This window comes from Ovis aries, chromosome 12 (genome assembly GCF_016772045.2).
Source record: "Ovis aries strain OAR_USU_Benz2616 breed Rambouillet chromosome 12, ARS-UI_Ramb_v3.0, whole genome shotgun sequence".
NCBI lineage: Eukaryota > Metazoa > Chordata > Mammalia > Artiodactyla > Bovidae > Ovis > Ovis aries.
Genome location: NC_056065.1, coordinates 42,691,526 through 42,710,940, shown reverse-complemented (window position 1 = coordinate 42,710,940; position 19,415 = coordinate 42,691,526). Strand labels below are relative to the sequence as shown.

At 40.8% G+C, this 19,415-nt stretch overlaps 1 protein-coding gene across 5 annotated transcripts in view; it reads left to right on the top strand.

Annotated features, from left to right (window-relative positions):
• The window catches only part of UBE4B (ubiquitination factor E4B), a 120,580-nt gene that overhangs the window by 51,040 nt on the left and 50,125 nt on the right, over positions 1-19,415 (top strand). For 2 of the 5 annotated variants that reach the window (XM_027975654.2, XM_060396499.1), the window contains exons 4-8: positions 7,004-7,091; positions 8,377-8,521; positions 10,569-10,797; positions 11,260-11,676; positions 12,382-12,525. In XM_027975654.2, coding sequence (XP_027831455.2) covers positions 7,004-7,091; positions 8,377-8,521; positions 10,569-10,797; positions 11,260-11,676; positions 12,382-12,525 — 1,023 coding nt within the window. Of the gene's footprint in view, positions 1-5,486; positions 5,564-7,003; positions 7,092-8,376; positions 8,522-10,568; positions 10,798-11,259; positions 11,677-12,381; positions 12,526-19,415 lie in introns of all 5 variants that reach the window. The other 3 variants (XM_027975655.2, XM_060396501.1, XM_060396500.1) reach the window with 2 other exon arrangements.

Genomic DNA, 19,415 nt, shown 5'->3' with positions numbered 1-19,415 from the left:
ACAGGTGGTTAAAAAAAATTTTTTTTAATGTCTTTATTTTGTAAGTACAAAGGTGGCAAACATAGATCAGCCCTTAAAAATTTCTTCAAAGATTTACTACTTGGTAAAAATTTTTTTTTTAACTTGGTAAAAAAAATTTTTTTAACAGTTTGAAAGGATGTAGGCAGGTAAGCAAATGTTCTAGGAGCTCCATGAGGATCAGGGTGCCCTGGAGTAGAGCCATCCTGTGTTGCACAGGTGTGCAGGTATGCTGTGAGTAGATGACAGAGTGGCTGAGGGGTTGATTCCTTTACTCCTTGGACAGCCAGACCCCCACGACGTGGCTCCTCTGCCCTCACGCAGCCCCCTCTGTTTCTGTTAGTGGGCCAGGCAGATAACATTTTCTAGGTGTGTTAGAATACTGGGGTGTTGTGCACTTTAGGTTGGGATGAGGAGCCAGATCAGAGATCACCCTACTTTAGGCAAGAATTCAGAAAGGACTACACTGCCAGGAAAAAGATCAAGTAGAAAAAAATCAACCACATAGGGGAAAAACAATTGTGTTCTTACTACCTTTGCTCTGAGTAGATGAATTTTTTAAAACTCAAGTCAACTCTGTAATTTCATGGCCAGTGGGTAATTTTCATGTGGGTTTAGCACCTAAATTTACACTTAACTGTTGTAGTCTGAAAAACCTCAGGCTAAGAACTGTCATATACAGTGGACCTTTTCATGTCTTTAAGCATCTAGCAGAAACAAACAAATTATCCAAGTGTTCAGAGAATTTCCTTAGAAAAATTTCTAAGAAATATGAACTCATGGTCAAAAATTAAAGCACACTCAGCGACTCTCTCTCTTGAGTCTGCCCGTGTGTCTATCCACACGTAGTCCTTCTGTTCTTAATAAACACTTTACTTATTTCACTTTAAAGAAAAAAAAAAAGCATACTAGAAAAAAGCCACCGCATGTAAGAGTCTGTAGAATCAGTAACAATAGAATTATTAACCTAGACTCATTGGGGTTTTGGAATTGTCAAATAGAGAACATAAAATTTGTATTAACTAAATTTTAAAAAATACTGAAAATGTGAATAAGAGGCAAGCACCTATAAAAACAACCAAGCGCATTTGAAAAAGAACCGAATATAATTTCTAAAAATGAAAAGGTAGTAATACACAGTGGGTTAAGATACCTAAAGAGAAAATTAACAAATGCAATGATAGAGCTGAAGAACTTACCTAGAGTGTACCACAAAGAGAAAGAGAGATGAAAAATATGAAGGATGTTTAGAAATACAGAGCACAAGAGGACACAAATTTAATATATAGCTAATAGAAGTATCAAAAGGAGAGGGCAGGCACACTGGGAGATTTCTCACCTCTCTCCTTGTTCCATTGTTTCTTCCTCTGCTGATTTGAAAGCCATTATCAAAATGATAAATGGCTGAGAGTTGATAAATATTTGAACCTTCAGGTTCAGGAAGCCCTATAACTTGTGAGCAAGGTAAAGAAAAGGAAATTTGTATCTAGACATTTTATAGTTAACTTGCAGAAAACCAAAGACAAAGACATTAAAAGCAGCCAAGAGAAACGAGAGATTATCTACAAAAGGACGATAGTTAGATATCTCAGTGATGGAGGGCAGAGGACTATGGAATCAGTGTTAAGTGCTGAGAGAAAGTAACTGTCAGCTGGGAACTGTGTGTATTTGTGGAACTGTCTTTTAAGAGGAGGGGAGAAATAAAGATACTTATAGATATAAAAAACAAATGTGAACAACTGATGGTCTGCCACAAGAAGACCCCAAATTTTAACAGATGCATTTAAGAAGGAAAATGTATATGGCTGATTCACTTTGCTGTACGGTAGAAACTAACACAGCATTGTAAAGCAGCTATACGCTAATAAAAATTAATTTTTTTAAATGCTACAAGGATATATTGTACAGCACAGGGAATACAGCAAATTACTCTATAATAACTCTAAATGTGGTATAACCTTTAAAACTTGGAAATCACAACATGGTACACCTGTAATTTACATAATACTGTGTACCAGCTATACTTCAAGAAAAAAAAATATTTTTTTCCTCCAAAAAAAAAAAAAAAAAAAGGGAAATGAACTCAAGACTAATTGTCTGAGATGCAAGGAGGAAAGATGAGTTAAGAAAAATAATAAATATGTGCTAAATCTGAACACTGATGGTTTAAGACAGTAATAACAGTGTATGAAATAATGGAGAGAGAAGTAAATAATCTGATCTTAACACACGAGCAACAGAATAGCAATAGCAGATAAAGCTGGAAGGGGAGTGATTGTCTACTTGGGAGAGGGGTAAAGATAGTGGCAAGCTCTTAGACTTTGAGTTAAGAATACTTCATAAAATTTCAAGAATAACCACTGAAGGAATAGAAAGAGTGTATTTTCTAACCAGTAAAGGGAAAATATGAAACAAGGATGGGGAGGGGAGGGAATTTAAGTCAATTCAAAGAAAAGGAAGAAAGAAACACAAATTTTTAAAAGAGGCAAACAGCACAAAATAAGATGGTTATAAAAGAAATGAAAATGTCAATAGTCACCGTAAGTCACAATGAAACGTCATAGACTGGATTAAAAACAGAATATCACCCAGGTTTCTTTTTGTTTACTGAAGGTAACACTGAAACACTAGTGTTACCTGAAACGCTAGATTAGAGAAAGCATGAAACTGAAAGAAAGGGAAAAATATACTAGGCAAATACTAAACAAAATGGGGATAAGTGTATTAATAAATTAAACTTTAAGTTACAAAATATTACTAGAAGTAAGCACTGTATAATGATAAATGTTTAGTTTACCAGCAGGATATAACAGTTTTCAAAATATTTATATGTACTTAGTAATATAATAACATATAATAAAGCAAATCTTGATAGAACTAGAGGATATTGACACATACCTAATATAATGGGAGATTTTTAACATATCTCTTTCAGCCATCAATAGAGCAAAGAGAATGAACAGCAGTAAGCACATGGACAAATTAAATAACACAGCTAACAAGCTTAATCTAATGAAGGATACCGAGCTTTGCAGTCTACAATTAGAGAATACACTTTTTTTTCTGATACTCATCAACCAGAAGAGTTCAGGAGTCAGAATCATACTGATAATGTTTTCTAACATTAGGTTAGATAATTCATGTAGGGTTAAAAAAAAAAATCATAAATCTGAAAATTAAAAAAAAAACAGCATGCTTCTAAATACAGGTCAAAGAAGAAATCATGATGGAAATCTGAACTGAACGATAACAAATATTATATACCGTCATTTCTGTGTCACAGTTAATGGGGTCCTTGCAAGAGACTATAAAGCTATATATATATATATGTTAAGTTGCTCAGTCGTGTCCGACTCTTTGCGACCCCCTGAACTGTAGCCTACCAGGCTTCTCTGTCCATGGGATTCTCCAGGCAAGAATACTGGAGTGGGTTGCCATTTCCTTCTCCAGGGGATCTTCCCGACCCAGGGATCGAACCCAGGTCTCCTGCATTGCAGGCAGGCACTTTAACCTCTGAGCTACCAGGGAAGGTTCATATATATATATACATATATATATGTGTATATACATATATATATATATATATATATATAAAATACTGAAAAAGAAAAAGAATATAAGTAAATACTTGGAATTAAACCCCATTTCTTGGGATATGTTTCCCCTGAATATGTGCGTGGCTTGCTGCTGCTGCTGCAAAGTCGCTTCAGTCATGTCCGACTCTGTGCGACCCCATAGACGGCAGCCCACCAGGCTTCCTCGTCCCTGGGATTCTCCAGGCAAGAACACTGGAGTTGGTTGCCATTTCCTTCTCCAATGCATGATAGTGAAAAGTGAAAGTGAAGGCGCTCAGTCGTGTCCGACTCTTAGTGACCCCATGGACTGCAGCCTACCAGGCTCCTCTGTCCATGGGATTTTCCAGGCAAGAGTACTGGGGTGGGGTGCCATTGCCTTTTCCGGTGCATGGCTTACCTCCTTCCTATTTTTGCCTAGGTAGTATTTCAGCGAGGTGACCTCATTTAAATGGGAGAGCCCTGCCTTCTCAATTATCTTTTCCTTGCTCTTTTTCCTTTAATTTTTATATAGCATTTATATATACTCTATGCTTTGCTTATTATATTTATTATCTTTCTCCCTTTAATTGGAACGGAAGTTCCATGGCACAGAAAATTTTTTTGGTCTCTCGTCTGTTGGCATCTCAAATACCTAGAACAGTGCCTGCCTAGGCTGGGCACTCAGTAATGCTTGTTACTGAAAAAGAGAACTCTGTGAGAATGTAAATATGCAGGATGCAGATCAGTTTGAAAATCTGGATAAAATCAGACTCCTCAAAGATCACAATTCTCCCAAAATTGGCTTAGAAAGAGAGAATCTGAATAATAATAAAAAAAAGTTAAATCGAATCAGTATTTTACAGTTTTTCCGAAGAAAGCATCTTGCTCATATGATCTTATGGGTACTCCCACCATCCCAACTTTGCACACATTTTTCAGATAATCTTTAAACTTCCCAAGTCCATTTATGAGGCTCATATGACCTTCATATACAAAACCAGACAATACTAATATCAAAGAAGAAAATTAATTACACGGTAATCAATAAAATTGGTAAAAATTGCATGGTTATGAACATATTTGGAAAACTCTGAAGATATTGGCAAATCAAATAGTGCATCACATAGAAAGCAGGCAAAACATCTCCGGGTCTGGTCCGGGTGTCAGGATGGTGGTTACTGTGGGTTAGCATGGTTGTTATTGAAAGGGTCCTGGAGGGGGGGCCTTTGGGGTGCTGGAAATGTTCTGTTGCTTGATCTGGGTGCTGATTACAGTAGTATGTTTCCTTAGTGAAACTTTATTCAGCCAAACACATACCATCTGTGCACATTTCTGTATAGATAATTCCATTAAAAGATTAGTTAAAAAAATAATATAGCATGACTTCCCTGGTGACTCAGACGGTAAAGCGTCTGTCTACAATGCGGGAGACCTGGGTTCGATCCCTGGGTTGGGAAGTTCCCTGGAGAAGGAAATGGCAACCCACTCCAGTACTCTTGCCTAGAAAATCCCATGGACAGAGGAGCCTGGTGTCCATGGGGTCGCAAAGAATTGGACACAACTGAGCGACTTCACTTTCACTTTCATGACCAACTTGGGTTTATCTTAGGAATGTAAGGGTGTTTTAACATGAGAAAGTCTATAACTATTATCCACCCCATTGTATATTAAATAGAAAAGCTCAACATCGATTCAAGATAAAAATCCTAGCAAACAGGAGACAGAAAGATGCATCCTTAAACTGTAGGGCACAGACAGAGTTTACCAAGTACTCCATGTGCTCCCCTGAATGCCCAGTTAGATTGGGGCTGAGTAACTAGGTCTGTCCCGTAGACTTGAAGTGACATGCGTCACATCTGGGTGAAGGCAGTTGAGCCGATGTTCCTCCTCCATCCCTCTCTTTTCTTGCTCCAGTGACCTTGGAGGCTGTGTATTGCAGATGGCATAGATTAAAGATGGAGTAAGGATGCTTCACTCTCATCAGACTTTGCGTAAGCAAGAAATAAACCCTTATAGTGTTAAGCCTCTAAGATTGCAGAGTGTATGTGTTATTACACTGTAGCCTCTTATTCTGACTACCATAAAGGACATCTGCTGAAATACTACAACTCTCGTACTCAGTGGTGAGAAATTAGAAACATTCTCTTTAAAGTCAGAAATAAGAGCACAGAAGACTGCTATTTCTGCTTCTATTCAACATGGGACCCTACCCAATGCAGTAATTGAAGTTAGGATTGGAGTGCAAGAAATGAAAGTTACTATTTGGAGATAAAATGATTATCAACCTAGGAAGTCCACTACATAAGTAAACAAACAGCTTATGAGAGGTTTATATCTAAAATTAGTTAACATTACTATGCACAAGCAATAAAAAATAAGAAATCTTAGTTTTTAAAAAGGTACCAGTCAAGTCACAATTTTATTTTAAAATATATGGTGCCTAGAGATAAATTTAGCAAACGAAGTGAAAGACTTATGGAGAAAATTAGAAAAGTTTATTGAAAGAAAACCTTAGTTATTTGGAGAGACATCCCTTGTCCAAGGATAGATCCATAGCATAAAGATGTCATTTCTACCCCGTTTGATCTTAAGAGTCAGTAAAGCTCTAGTCAAAACCCCAACAATATTTTAAAGGAACCTGTCGAGATGATCATTAAGTATGTGTAGAAGAGCACAGGACCAAGAATGGCCAGGACTCTTTTGAGGTAGAAGAGCAAGGTGGAGGCATTGACCTAGCAGACACCAAGGCTTATTAGTGAAGGAGTAGTGAGTATGGCTTAGGGACAGACAGATTGTCTAATGGGGTGGAAATTAGTATCCAGGAAGAGACCTGCACACAGCTGGACTCAGTATGACAACTGGACATATGACATAAGTGGTTTCATATTACTGTAAAAAGAACGGTCCTTTCAATAAATGATGCTAGGACAGTTATTTAATGTGAGAAAAAAAATATATGTACTTAACTAGATTTTGCAATCAGGCTCTGCTTGATTGTGTATCATTTAAAAGTAATATGTATAGAAAATTTCCTCTAATTTTTGTTTTTGAAAGTGAGCCTAAGGAAATGACCACTTGGGAAAAATATTTTCAGTAAGTATGATAGATGGAATGTTTATATCCTAGTATATGAAGAGCTCTTAATAATTATTGAGAAAAAAGATGAATCTTTATTATTTAACTTTCCTGACTGCTCTTGATTGATGTTTTAGAACTTTTCCTCAAGGGATTCCCTGGCGGTCCAGTGGTAGGGCTCGGTGCTTTCACTTCTGAGAGCCTGGGTTTGATCCCTGGTTGGGGAAATAGGATCCTGCAAGCCTTGCGGTGCAGCAAAAATAAAAAACAAAAATGATAACTTCCTCAGCCAGCAGCTGTGATATTGGGGTGGGTTTATCAAAGGTAAAAGACTGATTTGTCTTTTATACTTAAAGCATGTCCCAGGTGGATGTGGATTCAGGAATCGAAAATATGGAGGTTGATGAAAATGACCGAAGAGAAAAAAGGAGCCTGAGCGATAAGGTTGGTAAGAGATGAAGCCCTTGCTTCTGTTTTTAGGTACGGTTAATGCCATCCCAGGTGGCACAGGGGTAGAGAATCCACCTGCCAATACAGGAGACGAAAGAGATGTGGGTTCGATCTCTGGGTTGGAAATATCCCCTGGAGCAGGAAATGGCAACCTGCTCCACTCTAGTATGCTTGCCTGGAAAATTTCATGGACAGAGGATCCTGGCAGGCTACAGACCATGGGGTCCCAAAGAGTTGGACATGATCCAGTGACTAAGCACGCACTCGCATGCACAGTATAAATAAGCACTGCTTCATGTCTTGTATCTGTAAAAGTCTGTTAGAGAGGGCCATGCCAAACCAGCAGATCCTATTTAGGTGATTTTTTTTTTTTTTTCCTTCATTTGAAGAAATATGGGTAGCCTTGATCACCCTTAGTGGAAGTATAGCTTAGTCCTTTCACCTGATAAAAATCCTTCAGTTATCTTTGTTTCAGGTGCATTTTTTATCAGTAAATGATAGCAATGAATTTAGAGTTTCTTTGAATTTTTTCTGTTGATTTTTAATTGCTTAAGCGAGTAAGTCATTCTGAGGAAGATGATCAGGAATTAAAGCAAAAATGAGTGGAAACAGGAGGTTTTTTGTTACCGTCTGAACTTGAGTTCCCCATATTTAAAAGAAGACATTTTTGGTTCTTGTGTGTGTGTCATGGTATAGTACTGGCATAGATAATTGCAGCCCTTTCTGTTGAGTAAGTTCTTAGTGTTCAGCAGCTGTATTAGAAGTTGGACTATAGCCTCTTAGTGATGCAGTGCTTTATTTTGTGGTGTTTGAATCTTACAAAGTTCATTATAGATGTTATTTCTATCTATGGTGGAAAATAGTGAGAAACATTAAAATCTGGAAAAATTTCTAGAGAAAAATCAGTTATATACCTAAAATGTCAACCTGGTCTTTTAGCATTCAGAAAAGGAAATACATGGGACTAATGGGAATAATAAATGGGAAATAAATGATGCATCCTTCATCACATGTCTTCCTTGGCAATTCCTGATACCAGTCCTGCTGTTTTGTATTCCCTGCCATATGATGTGTTATAAGCTCATGAGACCAACAGGTTATAACTTTAAAGTCATAGTAACAAGTTTATTTTTCCTTTAATCAGTAGGTGTATAGTTGTCTGTATTTCTAAAATATCCTTATTTGTGAATGAATTAAATCAGAATTAGGTATTTCTGTTAAAGTCTAACTCACACCTCCTACTGCTTGAAATTAACCCCCAAATCTTCTTCCCCACAAGGAGCCTTCATCAGGTTCTGAAGTGTCTGAAGAGCAGGCCTTACAGCTGGTCTGTAAGATTTTCCGTGTCTCCTGGAAGGACCGGGACAGGGATGTGATCTTCCTTTCTTCTCTTTCTGCACAGTTTAAGCAGAACCCAAAAGAAGGTAGGAATCGGGCTCAACTGTCTCATTTCAGAGCCCTCCGTAGAAAAACAGAACGTGAACTCTTGTCTTTCTCTGCTGTCGACATACCTTGTCTTGCTCTGCAGTTGTATTTCAGATTACAGGGATACTTCTTGATGAAGACTGCTGTTTGTCTACTTTCCACTTACTGATAAATTTTTGAAAAATGATTTCTCCAAAGGAAAACTGTGTATCAGTTAATAGTCTCCATTGTCTCAGGGCTGAAGTTTTTTCCTTTGCAGTAAGAAGGTGCTTAGAGAGAGCATTAGGGCCTCTTATATTCCGGGCAGGAGCATGCGGGGTGGTCTGCAGGGATCCTGAGAGGGTGACCGGTACCTGTTGTAAGTGCCTCCCGGGTCATACGTAGACAGTGGAGTAAATGTGCTTGGGTTAAACTGCTTTAGCAAACTAAAACATACTGATATTTTGCAGTGTTTACAGGATTCTATTTTAAGAGGCTATACTAAACCACACTTGAAGTATTAAAACTTGGCAAGAGATCAGCATTGCAGGGCACTCTTCATTCTTCTCTATAGCAGTCTTCTGGAGCACTGGTCCCAGCCTTTTTGATACCAGGGACTGGTTTCATGGGAGACAGTATTTCCACAGATGAAGTTGTGGGGATGGTTTTGGGACCATTCAAGCAAATTACATTTATTTTGCCGCTGCTGATCTGACAAGAGGCAGGGCTAAGGTGGTGATGCGAGTGATGGGGAGTAGCTGTAGACACAGATGAAGCTTCGCTCACTGTCTGTTGCACACCTCCTGCTGTGCAGCCCTGTTTCTAAGAGGCCACGGAACATATATCTGTCCGTGGTATGGGGGACCCTGCTTTGGAGTACAGAAAATGGAGGGGAAGTTCATTGGAGTCTTCTTTTGCATTTTACTTGAATACAGCCTCCTTGATGGTGGGATTTTTGTCTGTTTTGCTTCCCCATGTATTCGCAGTGCCTGCCCTTCATAATCCTTCAGTAGATACACTTTAAATGAGTGAATGAATGTCAAGGAGATTGCATTTCCTTTTCCCTGCTACCTATCTTTCACAGCAAACAAAAAAAAATGTCTCTTATGTTCCAGGTAGATGGATAGTTTATTTCTGATTTTACTGGGTTCTTGTTAATTGTGACTGTAGAGTTGAGCTTAGCAACCATGAGTTTCAAAATCCTGCCACTTATTATTGTAAATCTTAGGATTCTCAAATCTATCTGATAATTTTTAGTAACAAATCAGGTAAGATTTACATGGGTTAGACATTTTATTTATTGAGTGATATTTAATATGAACTTTCCTGGTGGCCCAAGTGGTAAAGAACCCACCTGCCAATGCAGGAGACTCTGGTTCAATCCCTAGGTTGGGAAGATCCCCTGGAGAAGGAAATGGCAACCCATTCCAGCATTCTTGCCTGAGAAATCCCGTGGACAGAGGATCCTGGTAGGCTGCAGTCTATGGGGTCCTAAGAGTCAGACACAACTTAGTGACTTAATAACAACAAAAGACCTATAACAGTCGAGACCTGCAAAGAATAAGAAGGAGGCTAGAGAACAGAATCTGCTCCAGAAGGGCAGGTGGCAACTAAATATTAGACCCTTGAACTTTGTACTTCATATTTCCAGTGTGATAAACTAACCTCTGTAGTTGGGAGTAGCTTCTTTTTATAGCTAATATATATCAGCAGTGACCCTCATAGACTGGGCTCCAAAATTTTTTTTTTAATAAGCTTTCTGTTTGAAAACATTTTAGATTTACAGAAAAATTATAGAGCTAGTGCAGGTAGTTCCTAGGCACACATCACTCAGTTTTCCCTAATGTCATCATCTTCCATAATCATAGTATACTTGTCAGAGCTAAGATATTACTGTTACTCCAGAACTTATTTGGACTTCCCCACATTTTCTACTGGCGGCTTTTATTACTCAAGAATCCAGTCCAAAATAGCACATTGCATATCTCTGGCTTATGCTGGCTTATTCAAGGACCGTGTGTATGAAGACCCATGTATAACCTCCTCTTTATTCTGCCTTTCCAACAGTGTTCTCTGATTTTAAGGACTTGATTGGCCAGATTTTAATGGAAGTGCTAATGATGTCTACTCAGACCAGAGATGAAAACCCGTTTGCAAGCTTGACAGCCACCTCTCAGCCAATTGCAGCGACAGCTCGGTCACCAGACAGAAACCTCATGCTGACCACCGGCTCCAACCCAGGAACGAGCCCCATGTTCTGCAGCCTGGGTTCCTTCGGGGCCAGCTCTTTATCTAGGTCAGTGTGGTTCTTTCTGCACATCTCACTGGTGGTAAAATAGCCATGAAGTACGTAGGAGAAAGGAGCGTTCATTCAGGGGCCTGAATCACGCAGATTATGGCATGTCTTATGTTTGGGGGTGTGGTTGACTCACTGAGGAGACATGGTCTTTTCCAGATGGGTCTCTGACTTTCCATGGTTAGGCTGTTGGTAAATAAAATTTTAGAAACAAATAGCTGTATAGAGTATGTTCTTTGGAAAGAAGGCTTTCTCATATTGTAAGTCTGGCTTCTAAATCAGCATGGCAGTTAGATTACAGTTATTTCTATGAGTCTCTAAAAGATCTGTATACTGGAATGCTTAGAGATATGAGATTGTAATTATACAGTTCTTTAAAAACATGCTATTTTCCATTTTAGTTATTTATCTCAAGCGGTTCTTCAATTTTCTCTTCTTTCTTCCCTTTCTCAAATCATTTAGCCTCTATGAGACTAGCCCAGCTCCCAGTACCAGTGTCTGGAGCTCTGTGCCAATGATGAGTCCGCCTCTGGCCGCCCCCTCCCGGGCAGCCAGCCAGGCGGCTGCGCCTCCCGCTTCCTCCCTCTGTCCGCCTGGCCCTGCGGGGACGCCTGCGGGAAGCCAGCCCTCGTCTCCGCGGTACCGGCCCTACACTGTCACCCACCCCTCGGGGTCTGCATCTGCTCCTGCCTCGCGATCCTCGGGCACCTCCATCCTGTCTAGCTCCCCAGGCCTGTCCGCCCCGGCCAGTAGCCCTCAAGCCGTGCCCACCAGCTCCTCCCGACAGAGACCCCCTGGCACAGGACCACCTTTACTCTCCGTCTCCCCTGGTGGGAGTGCCCCCAGCAGACGGCCCTCCTTCCTAAGGAACTCTCCTAGGTATTTATTTACGCAGTAGGAGAGGCGGGTGCGTGTTTGCAGTGCAGGGAAAGGAGATTAACACAGTTTGGAAGAACTGTCATGTGACGCTGACCTCAGTTACCTGTGTTTCTCTGTTTGGGGCTGTTAACCCATGTGTCTAACTAGTTGGGTAGGCTCATGCCCCGAGTCCGTGCTCTGCCAGGGTTCTGTCACATCAGAAAGTATGGGTGGCTCAATTATGAGGCCCTTTCTTCCCCTTCACTTTTCCTCCTGAAAATAAGAAGTCACTCAGTTTTCAAAATCGAGGGCACATATCATTCCTCATAACAAATGAATTTCGGAGACTGTGGCAGCTTATATTTGAGAGCTGGGGCTCACAGAACCACATTTCCACTTTGTGTACTGTTACTGATCATAGTTGAGATACAGCCAGACCAAGGGGTCGAGTGAGCAGATACCTTACCTCTGGCCAGTAGTTACGCCTTGACGCTTTCTTTTCAGCCCCTTAGAAAGAAGCAGTATCCAAACTCCATTAATCCACTGCCCTCCTTCCCATCAAGTGTTTCCTGGCCTTTATATAATGTAGGTGAATTATTTTTCTGCATATCAGTAGACAAAACTTGTAGCCTACGATTTAATTAAAAGGCCAGTGGTTGTAAAAGCTTTCCTCCTCCTTGTTTTCCTTTGTTCCCTGATGACATTTTTTTGCTTTTGTTACGGTAGTATGTACGACAGTCCTTTCTCCTTCCTCTTCCTCGCACTTTCTGGTGACAGTAGTGACGAAGATGAAGAAGATGATGATGATGGTGGTGATGATGAAGGTGGTGGTGGTGGTGATGAGTTTTCTTGTGTCCAGTTTGGGTCCAGGTATCAGAGGAATGGAGTCTTACCTCTGCATGTGCCTAGGTGCTTAGGAACTAACGTTTATAAGTCCTAATTAGAGGCGTGCTCTGAATCCATACAGGGTAGAGTCAAATGAGGTGCCCTGGTGAGTCCAGATGTGAGAAGCTCCACATGTACTCAAGCATTAGGAACTTCTCATGAGGGTAAAGTGGCACGTTTTCATAGTTGTTGCCTGGCAAGTTTGGAGAACAACTTAACGTATAATCATTTGTCAAGAACATGAACAACAGGTTAGACATCAAGTTCACCTGCCCTAAGATCTAAAATAAGAGACCCTTCATTTATTTTATTAGGAGAGTGTTCTTGCGGGCTACCAGATATAAGCAACATGTGCTCTGGGAGGCGTGTTTTCTTATGTACAGTTGCATGGATTGCTGCTTTTCAGGAATGGCGCAGGGGCTGGGACTTGTGTGTGTGTGTGTATGTGCCCCTCTCAGCTCACTCCGGGCCGTCTGTTGAAGAGCACATGGGGTCGTATTCTCTCTTTTATAACTGTGATTCTGCTTTGACTTCTAATCTTTATTTTTTGGCTGTGCTGGGTCTTCGTTTGCTTCAGATCAGCTTTTCACTAGTTGGCAGCGAATAGGGGCTGCTGTCTAGTTGAGGTTCTTAGGCTTCTCACTGTGGTGGCTGCTCTTATTGCGGAGCACAGGCTCTAGGGCTAGAGGGCTTCAGTAGTTGCAGCTTCCAGGCTCTAGAGCACAGGCTTAATAGCGGTTGCACACGGGCTTAGTTGCTGTTCACCATGTGGGCTCTTCCTGGACCAAGGATTGAACTCATGTCACCTGCACTGGCGGGCGAATTCTTTACCATTGAACCACCAAGGAAGCACTCTTCACTGCTAATCTTAAACTTCGCTAATCAGTCACTTCGCTTCCCTGATCCCAGTGAAGCCAGACCCTGTTTGTTTAGACAGCCTAGCCTGAGGAATGGCTGCAGAGGCTAAAACAGAGCTCACAATGTTGCTGAAGTTTCACCCCTGAAAACAGAGTGGAAAAGATGGCTTGGACCTTCTAGGTGACTTTGAGCAAAAAAATATAATAGCACCTTCTCTCTAAGCCTCTGATTCATCGTCTTACAATTTTGCTCTTAAATTGAAGTTTCATCTGGACTGAGTTGGTATTTGTGCCCAGCAGTATTCAGAAATAACTCCAAGCTATAAATAGAGATGGTGGTAGGGGTGCGGCACACTACATTCAACTCGACAGTGTTCAGAAGAATCATTAGAGAGGTCTATAAAGAGAGAGAGGGATATTGACACAGGGTTGAATATTGATTTAGGAAGGTTGATATTTGTATTAGGTTGAATGTTGTATCACTATTTCTCAAGTAAATTTCCCAAAGGTGGAAGTGTCTTTTTCATGTAGATGGCTCAACAGTGAAAAATCCGCCTGCAGTGCAAGAGATACAGGAGACTTGGATTCGATCCCTGGGTCAGGAGGATCCCTAAAGGAGGAGATGGCAGCCCACTCCAGTGCTCTTGCCTGGGAAATCCCGTGGACAGAGGAGCCTGGCGGGTTACAGTCCATGGGGCTGCGGAGTCGGACAAAACTGAGCGCGCATGCACAGACACCTTCTCTCATGATCATGATAGTGCAGCAGCCATCCTAGTTAGGAGTCAGTTCCTATACGTGATAAAAGTGCTTTGTTTTCTGTTTTACTGTAAGGTATCTGTGGGGGAAATACTGTCTCTCCCTTGCCTATTTAATTCCAGCTTTCTCTAACAAAGATATTAGATTACATGCTGCTTTACCTAATTCCTCTCTAGACTTCTAACATCCAGCCTTGTCTCAGATCTAGATTTGACACCTACAAGGAGAAACAAAACTTACTTACTGATTATGTACTCACAGCTGCGAATAGTTATTGAGCATCACGTCCCAGGTGCTCTGTCAGCTGTGTGCATACATTATTCCTCTGATCCTCACAGCAGGGCCTCTAGTTACTGCAGGGAAATGTGGGCAGGTTCAGGAAGGTGGTGGTTGTTCACTCGCTCAGTCATGCCCGACTCTTTGCGACCCCATGGAGTGCAGCACACCAGGCCTCCCTGTCCTTTACCATCTCCCAGAGCTTGCTCAAACTCATGTCCATTGAGTCAGTGATGCCATCCAACCATCTCATCCTTTGTTGCTCCGTTCTTCTACTATCATCAGTCTTTTCCAGCGTTAGTATCTTTTCCAGTGAGTCAGCTCTTCGCATCAGATGGCCAAAGTATTGGAGCTTCGGCTTCAGCAATAACCTTCAATGAGGTTAGTCTCATAACTAGAAGAAGGCAGAGCTGGAATCCAGATCTCACATGCCACCCAGCATACTGAGTTGCCTCTGACTTCTCTGTGTTTGCCCAGTAGGACTTGGATTATTCTCATTTCTTAGCAGTTATTTCACTGCCCAGAGTTTATGCATGTGTTCTTTTCCTTGGCAAGAAAGTGCCAACATTTTCCTTCTTAATTACAAAATTCCACTCCAGTTGGTTGGCAAGTACTTTGCTGCTGCTGCTGCTGCTGCTGCTGCTGCTGCTGCGTCGTCACTTCAGTCGTGTTCGATTCTGTGCGACCCCATAGACGGCAGCCCACCAGGCTCCCCCGTGCCTGGGATTCTCCAGGCAAGAACACTGGAGTGGGTTGCCATTTCCTTCTCCAGTGCATGAAAGTGAAAAGTGAAAGTGAAGTCGCTTAGTCGTGTCCGACTCTTAGCGACCTCATGGACTGCAGCCTACCAGGCTCATCCATCCATGGGATTTTCCAGGCAAGAGTACTGGAGTGGGGTGCCATTGCCTTCTCTGGGCAGGTACTTTGCTGGCTGTTAAAATGAAATCTCATCTGTCCAGGTTTTAGAAATTATAAATTCCGAATAGACATCAAAAAGAATGTAAAAGGACAGGGCATAATCATATTTAGCACATGAAACAAATAGAGAAGAACGTGAGAATGCACGTAGGGTCAGAACAGAGAAGTAGCAGAAAAAAGATTCTTAATAATTTGGGTGATCAGCAAAGAGCTTTTTCTTTCCCCCTGTCTAATTGATCTTCTCAGAATTTTATTTACTAGGAAGTAAGCAATTTTAACACCTTCTTCTCATCCAGTAGGGTCAGTGCTGTAGAAACAGCTGCCAACAGGGATTGTATTGGTCTCCCCTTCTGCTGGCCCAGTGCAGTCAAAGGCTTGTTCATCTTTTGAGAGGTAGTTGGGAAATACAGCCCTGTATTAATTCTTTATAGTGGTGATGATAAGGATTAATAAAAGAAAAACAACATTCCTTCTGGAATGTTTCGTAGTACTCTGAAAAAAGCTATATGAGTTATAAGGAGCTACTTCTTGAAGGAATGAAAATAAGTGAAATGAGAGTTTTCTTGTAATAAAGATAACAGAGGAAAAAAGAAGATAAAGTAATTATTCTGAGGAAACGTTTTCTTATTGTTTCCTAGGAAGTTGATGACTAGAAAGACATTTTTCTTTTTCTTCTGTTTATTGGGATTCTTTTTTCATTGCTTAGATATTTCAGTGAAGGAGATTAGATCTTGAACATCATGAGCCTGTGTGAATAGAAAAAGAGTAAACTAGCAAACGGACACAACTGAGTGACTAAGCACAAACTACCAAACAGTGAAAAATACTGATATTTCTCCTCTTATTTCTACTGGTCATAAGTCAGAATCTTTCCACCATGTCTGTCCTCCAACCTCCAGTGATTCCCTTTCTCCCACAGGGTTAGACCCAAAGCCTAGGACCCTACATCTCCTGTGTATACACATACACATGTATCTCCTGTGTGTACAGACACACACACACACTGTTCCTGCCTCTCTCTGACATCTATACTCATTTCTTCATAGCACTTCTATATTATTTTTTTAAAAACTACCTCCCCTCAGGGGACTTCCCTGGCAGTCCAGCCTTGGCTTTACAATGCAGGGGTATAAGTTTGATCTCTGGTCAGGGAGCTAAGATGCCACATACCTTGGGACCAAAAAACCAAAACATAAAGCAGAAGCAGTGTTGTAATAAACTCAGTAAATACTGTTTAAAAACCTGTCTGCATTATAGAGGGTGTAGTTGCCACATAAACAGGGTCTTGATCAGTTTCATCAAGGTGCTGCCCCCATGGCCTTCAACAATGCAGACGTTTGTTCAGGGGATTTACATCGCTTACCCCTGCCCAGCTCTCCCTTTCCTTGCATTGAGAAAATATGCCATTCCAAAGTCTGCGTCTAAAAAAGAAAATGTGGAGTGATTATTTCCATCACGGAAGAAAAGGAACTGCCACAGAATCCTTTTAGGAAACTAGGTTTTTTGGTCCATTTAAAATGAGATTCAGTTTGCACAGATCTGATACATACATAAATCTCCAGAATTTGCACAGATCTGATACATATATAAATCTCCAGATGTATTTTCCTTGTGTTTTCAGAAGGATTCCACTGTATTTACATCATGTGAAGTAATTACATTATTCAGTTGGATTGTTGATGTAGTTATCAGAAAATGGTTCCTGTATTCTCCCAGAAGGAGGTATCATTTTCTAGATACCCTTAGGACTTAAACACGGCAGATTTCCAGTGTCATATTCCACATGTCACAGTGGTAAAGGCATTATGAATTTTGTAGCAACATTTTTAGAGAAAAAATGAAATAGTATTTTAAAACATATTTTTTACATGTCTGTTGATAGCATAAATTTAATGTGTTTAAATTGTGCACACCTTTTTCCTCCAGGATCACATTTAGAACCTGAGTTCAGCTCTCTGAGTTTGAATCTAGAGACCCCTGTAAACCAATTTTAACCATTGGCAGTCATGCCCAGCACTGGTGAGACTGACCGACCGCCTTGCTCGCGATCTACTTCAGCATCCTTAAGACTGATCTCATAGTTTGGAAACTTTGATGAATACTGGGTTTTACTCTGTGTTTACTATTTGGTTAAACTCTTGTTTCATTTCTTTCTTTCTCTTCTCTTGAAAGTCCCCTGGAAGTGTTATTTGGTGCCTGACAGATGATCACAACATACATCAACCTCTTTCAGCTTTGAAAATTCTCTGATAGATTCTGAATGTCTGTCTTTGTCTTGCCTGGCAGTCCTCTGCACACATCATCATGTCTTTTCATGTCTTTGCAAAATGCTTGTGAAGGCATTTTGGTTGACTTTGAGGTGTTCAACTCTAAGTTAAAATGAAAGGGAGTGTGTTGGCTAAGGACCGAGCCCAGTTTCTGTCAGCAGCCACCGTCGATGCATGCTGACTCCCACTGTTGATCAAGGGCACTGCATTAGACTGGCTTGTTGCAAACAGCAAGGACCTATTGACATCAAATATAAAATGCTTTCCATTTCAGAAATGAAAACGTGAGAAAGATGGAGCTTATTATCAGGGAAATATTGTTTAAATATTTCATTTTCAACATGAGGAAGGTCTATTTTCATTGCTTCTTTGAGCGCTTCTCAAAGGAAGATGAACCTTAACTGTATATAGCAAATTGTGTATAGCAAACTGTATATAGAAGCTTTTATCAGCAAATTTCATCTTTGGGAAGTGCAGGGAATGGAGTCACGAACCTCAGATGGAAGAGGGAAGGATGGCAGATAGCTTGAGAGCGAGATGGCTGCAGGAAAGACCAAGTATTTTCCCCCCCCTTTCTCCTTCTGTGGTTTCACCATACTTCTTGTATTTATGGGTGGGTTTTTCTGTCTTGTTAGAGGGTTTTTGTTTTTTTGTTTTTTTTTTGCTTTGCTTTATTACCATCCTCATCTTCCTGTTGTCTGGCCAACGAACAGATGCCAGATCTTACATTAATTCATGAAGTGTATCTCTAACTGATGTGAAGGCACAAGAATTAATTGTTTTGGGTTTTTTTTTTTTGATGTTTCCCACCCTGGACTGCCCGTCTTTGTCTCTGGTGCGGCACTTTGAGGGTGGGTCCCTTATCTGCCCAGTCAGAAGGGTACTGGCTGCTTCTCAACCTCCTGTCCTCTCCTCCCTCTATCAGACTTGCGTAGGAAGTAAGTTGTAGATTTACAGGTCTCTGGCCTGAGAGCCTTGGATTTAAAGCCTTGCCACTGTTTTCATCTTTTCATTTATTTACTCACTTATTTAATTTTTGGCTGCACCTGGTCTTCATTGCTATGGTTGAGCTTTCTCTAGTTGTGGTGAGTGGGGGCTGCCCTTTGTTGGGGTGCTCCGGCCTTCTCATGTTGGCTTCTCTTGTTGCCAAGCATGGGCTCTAGAGTGTGTGGGCTTCAGTACTTGCGGCGCATAGCTCAAGTTGCCCCTTGGCGTGTGCAGTCCTCCTGGACTAGAGATTGAGCCAATGTCCCCTGAATTGGGAGGTGAATTCTTAAACCCTGGACCACCTGTTTTCATCTTTTTTAAATGAAATATTCCAATACCATTCCAAAGATTCTTTTTTTTTTTTTAATTTAAATTTTATTTTTTTACTTTACAATACTGTATTGGTTTTGCCATGCATTGACATGAATCCACCACAGGTGTACATGAGTTCCCAACCCTGAACTCCTCTCCCACCACCCTCCCCATATCATCTCTCTGGGTCATCCCAGTGCACCATCCCCAAGCATCCTGTATCCCGTATCGAACCTAGACTAGCGATTCATTTCTTACATGATAGTATACGTTTCAATGCCATTCTCCCAAATCCCAAAGATTCTTTATCATCTTTCACATGTAACTTTTTTTGTTGCAGTAGTTAAATTTATATCTTTTCGTTCCTCTTCATTTCAAAATTCCTGGCCTCTTCCTATGCCGTGGTTAATCTTTTTGTATCTTTTATGTCTATCAAATTTGTGAGTTGAACATCACATTTGGTATTTGACCTATTGATAAATCGATCTAAACTTTGTTTTCC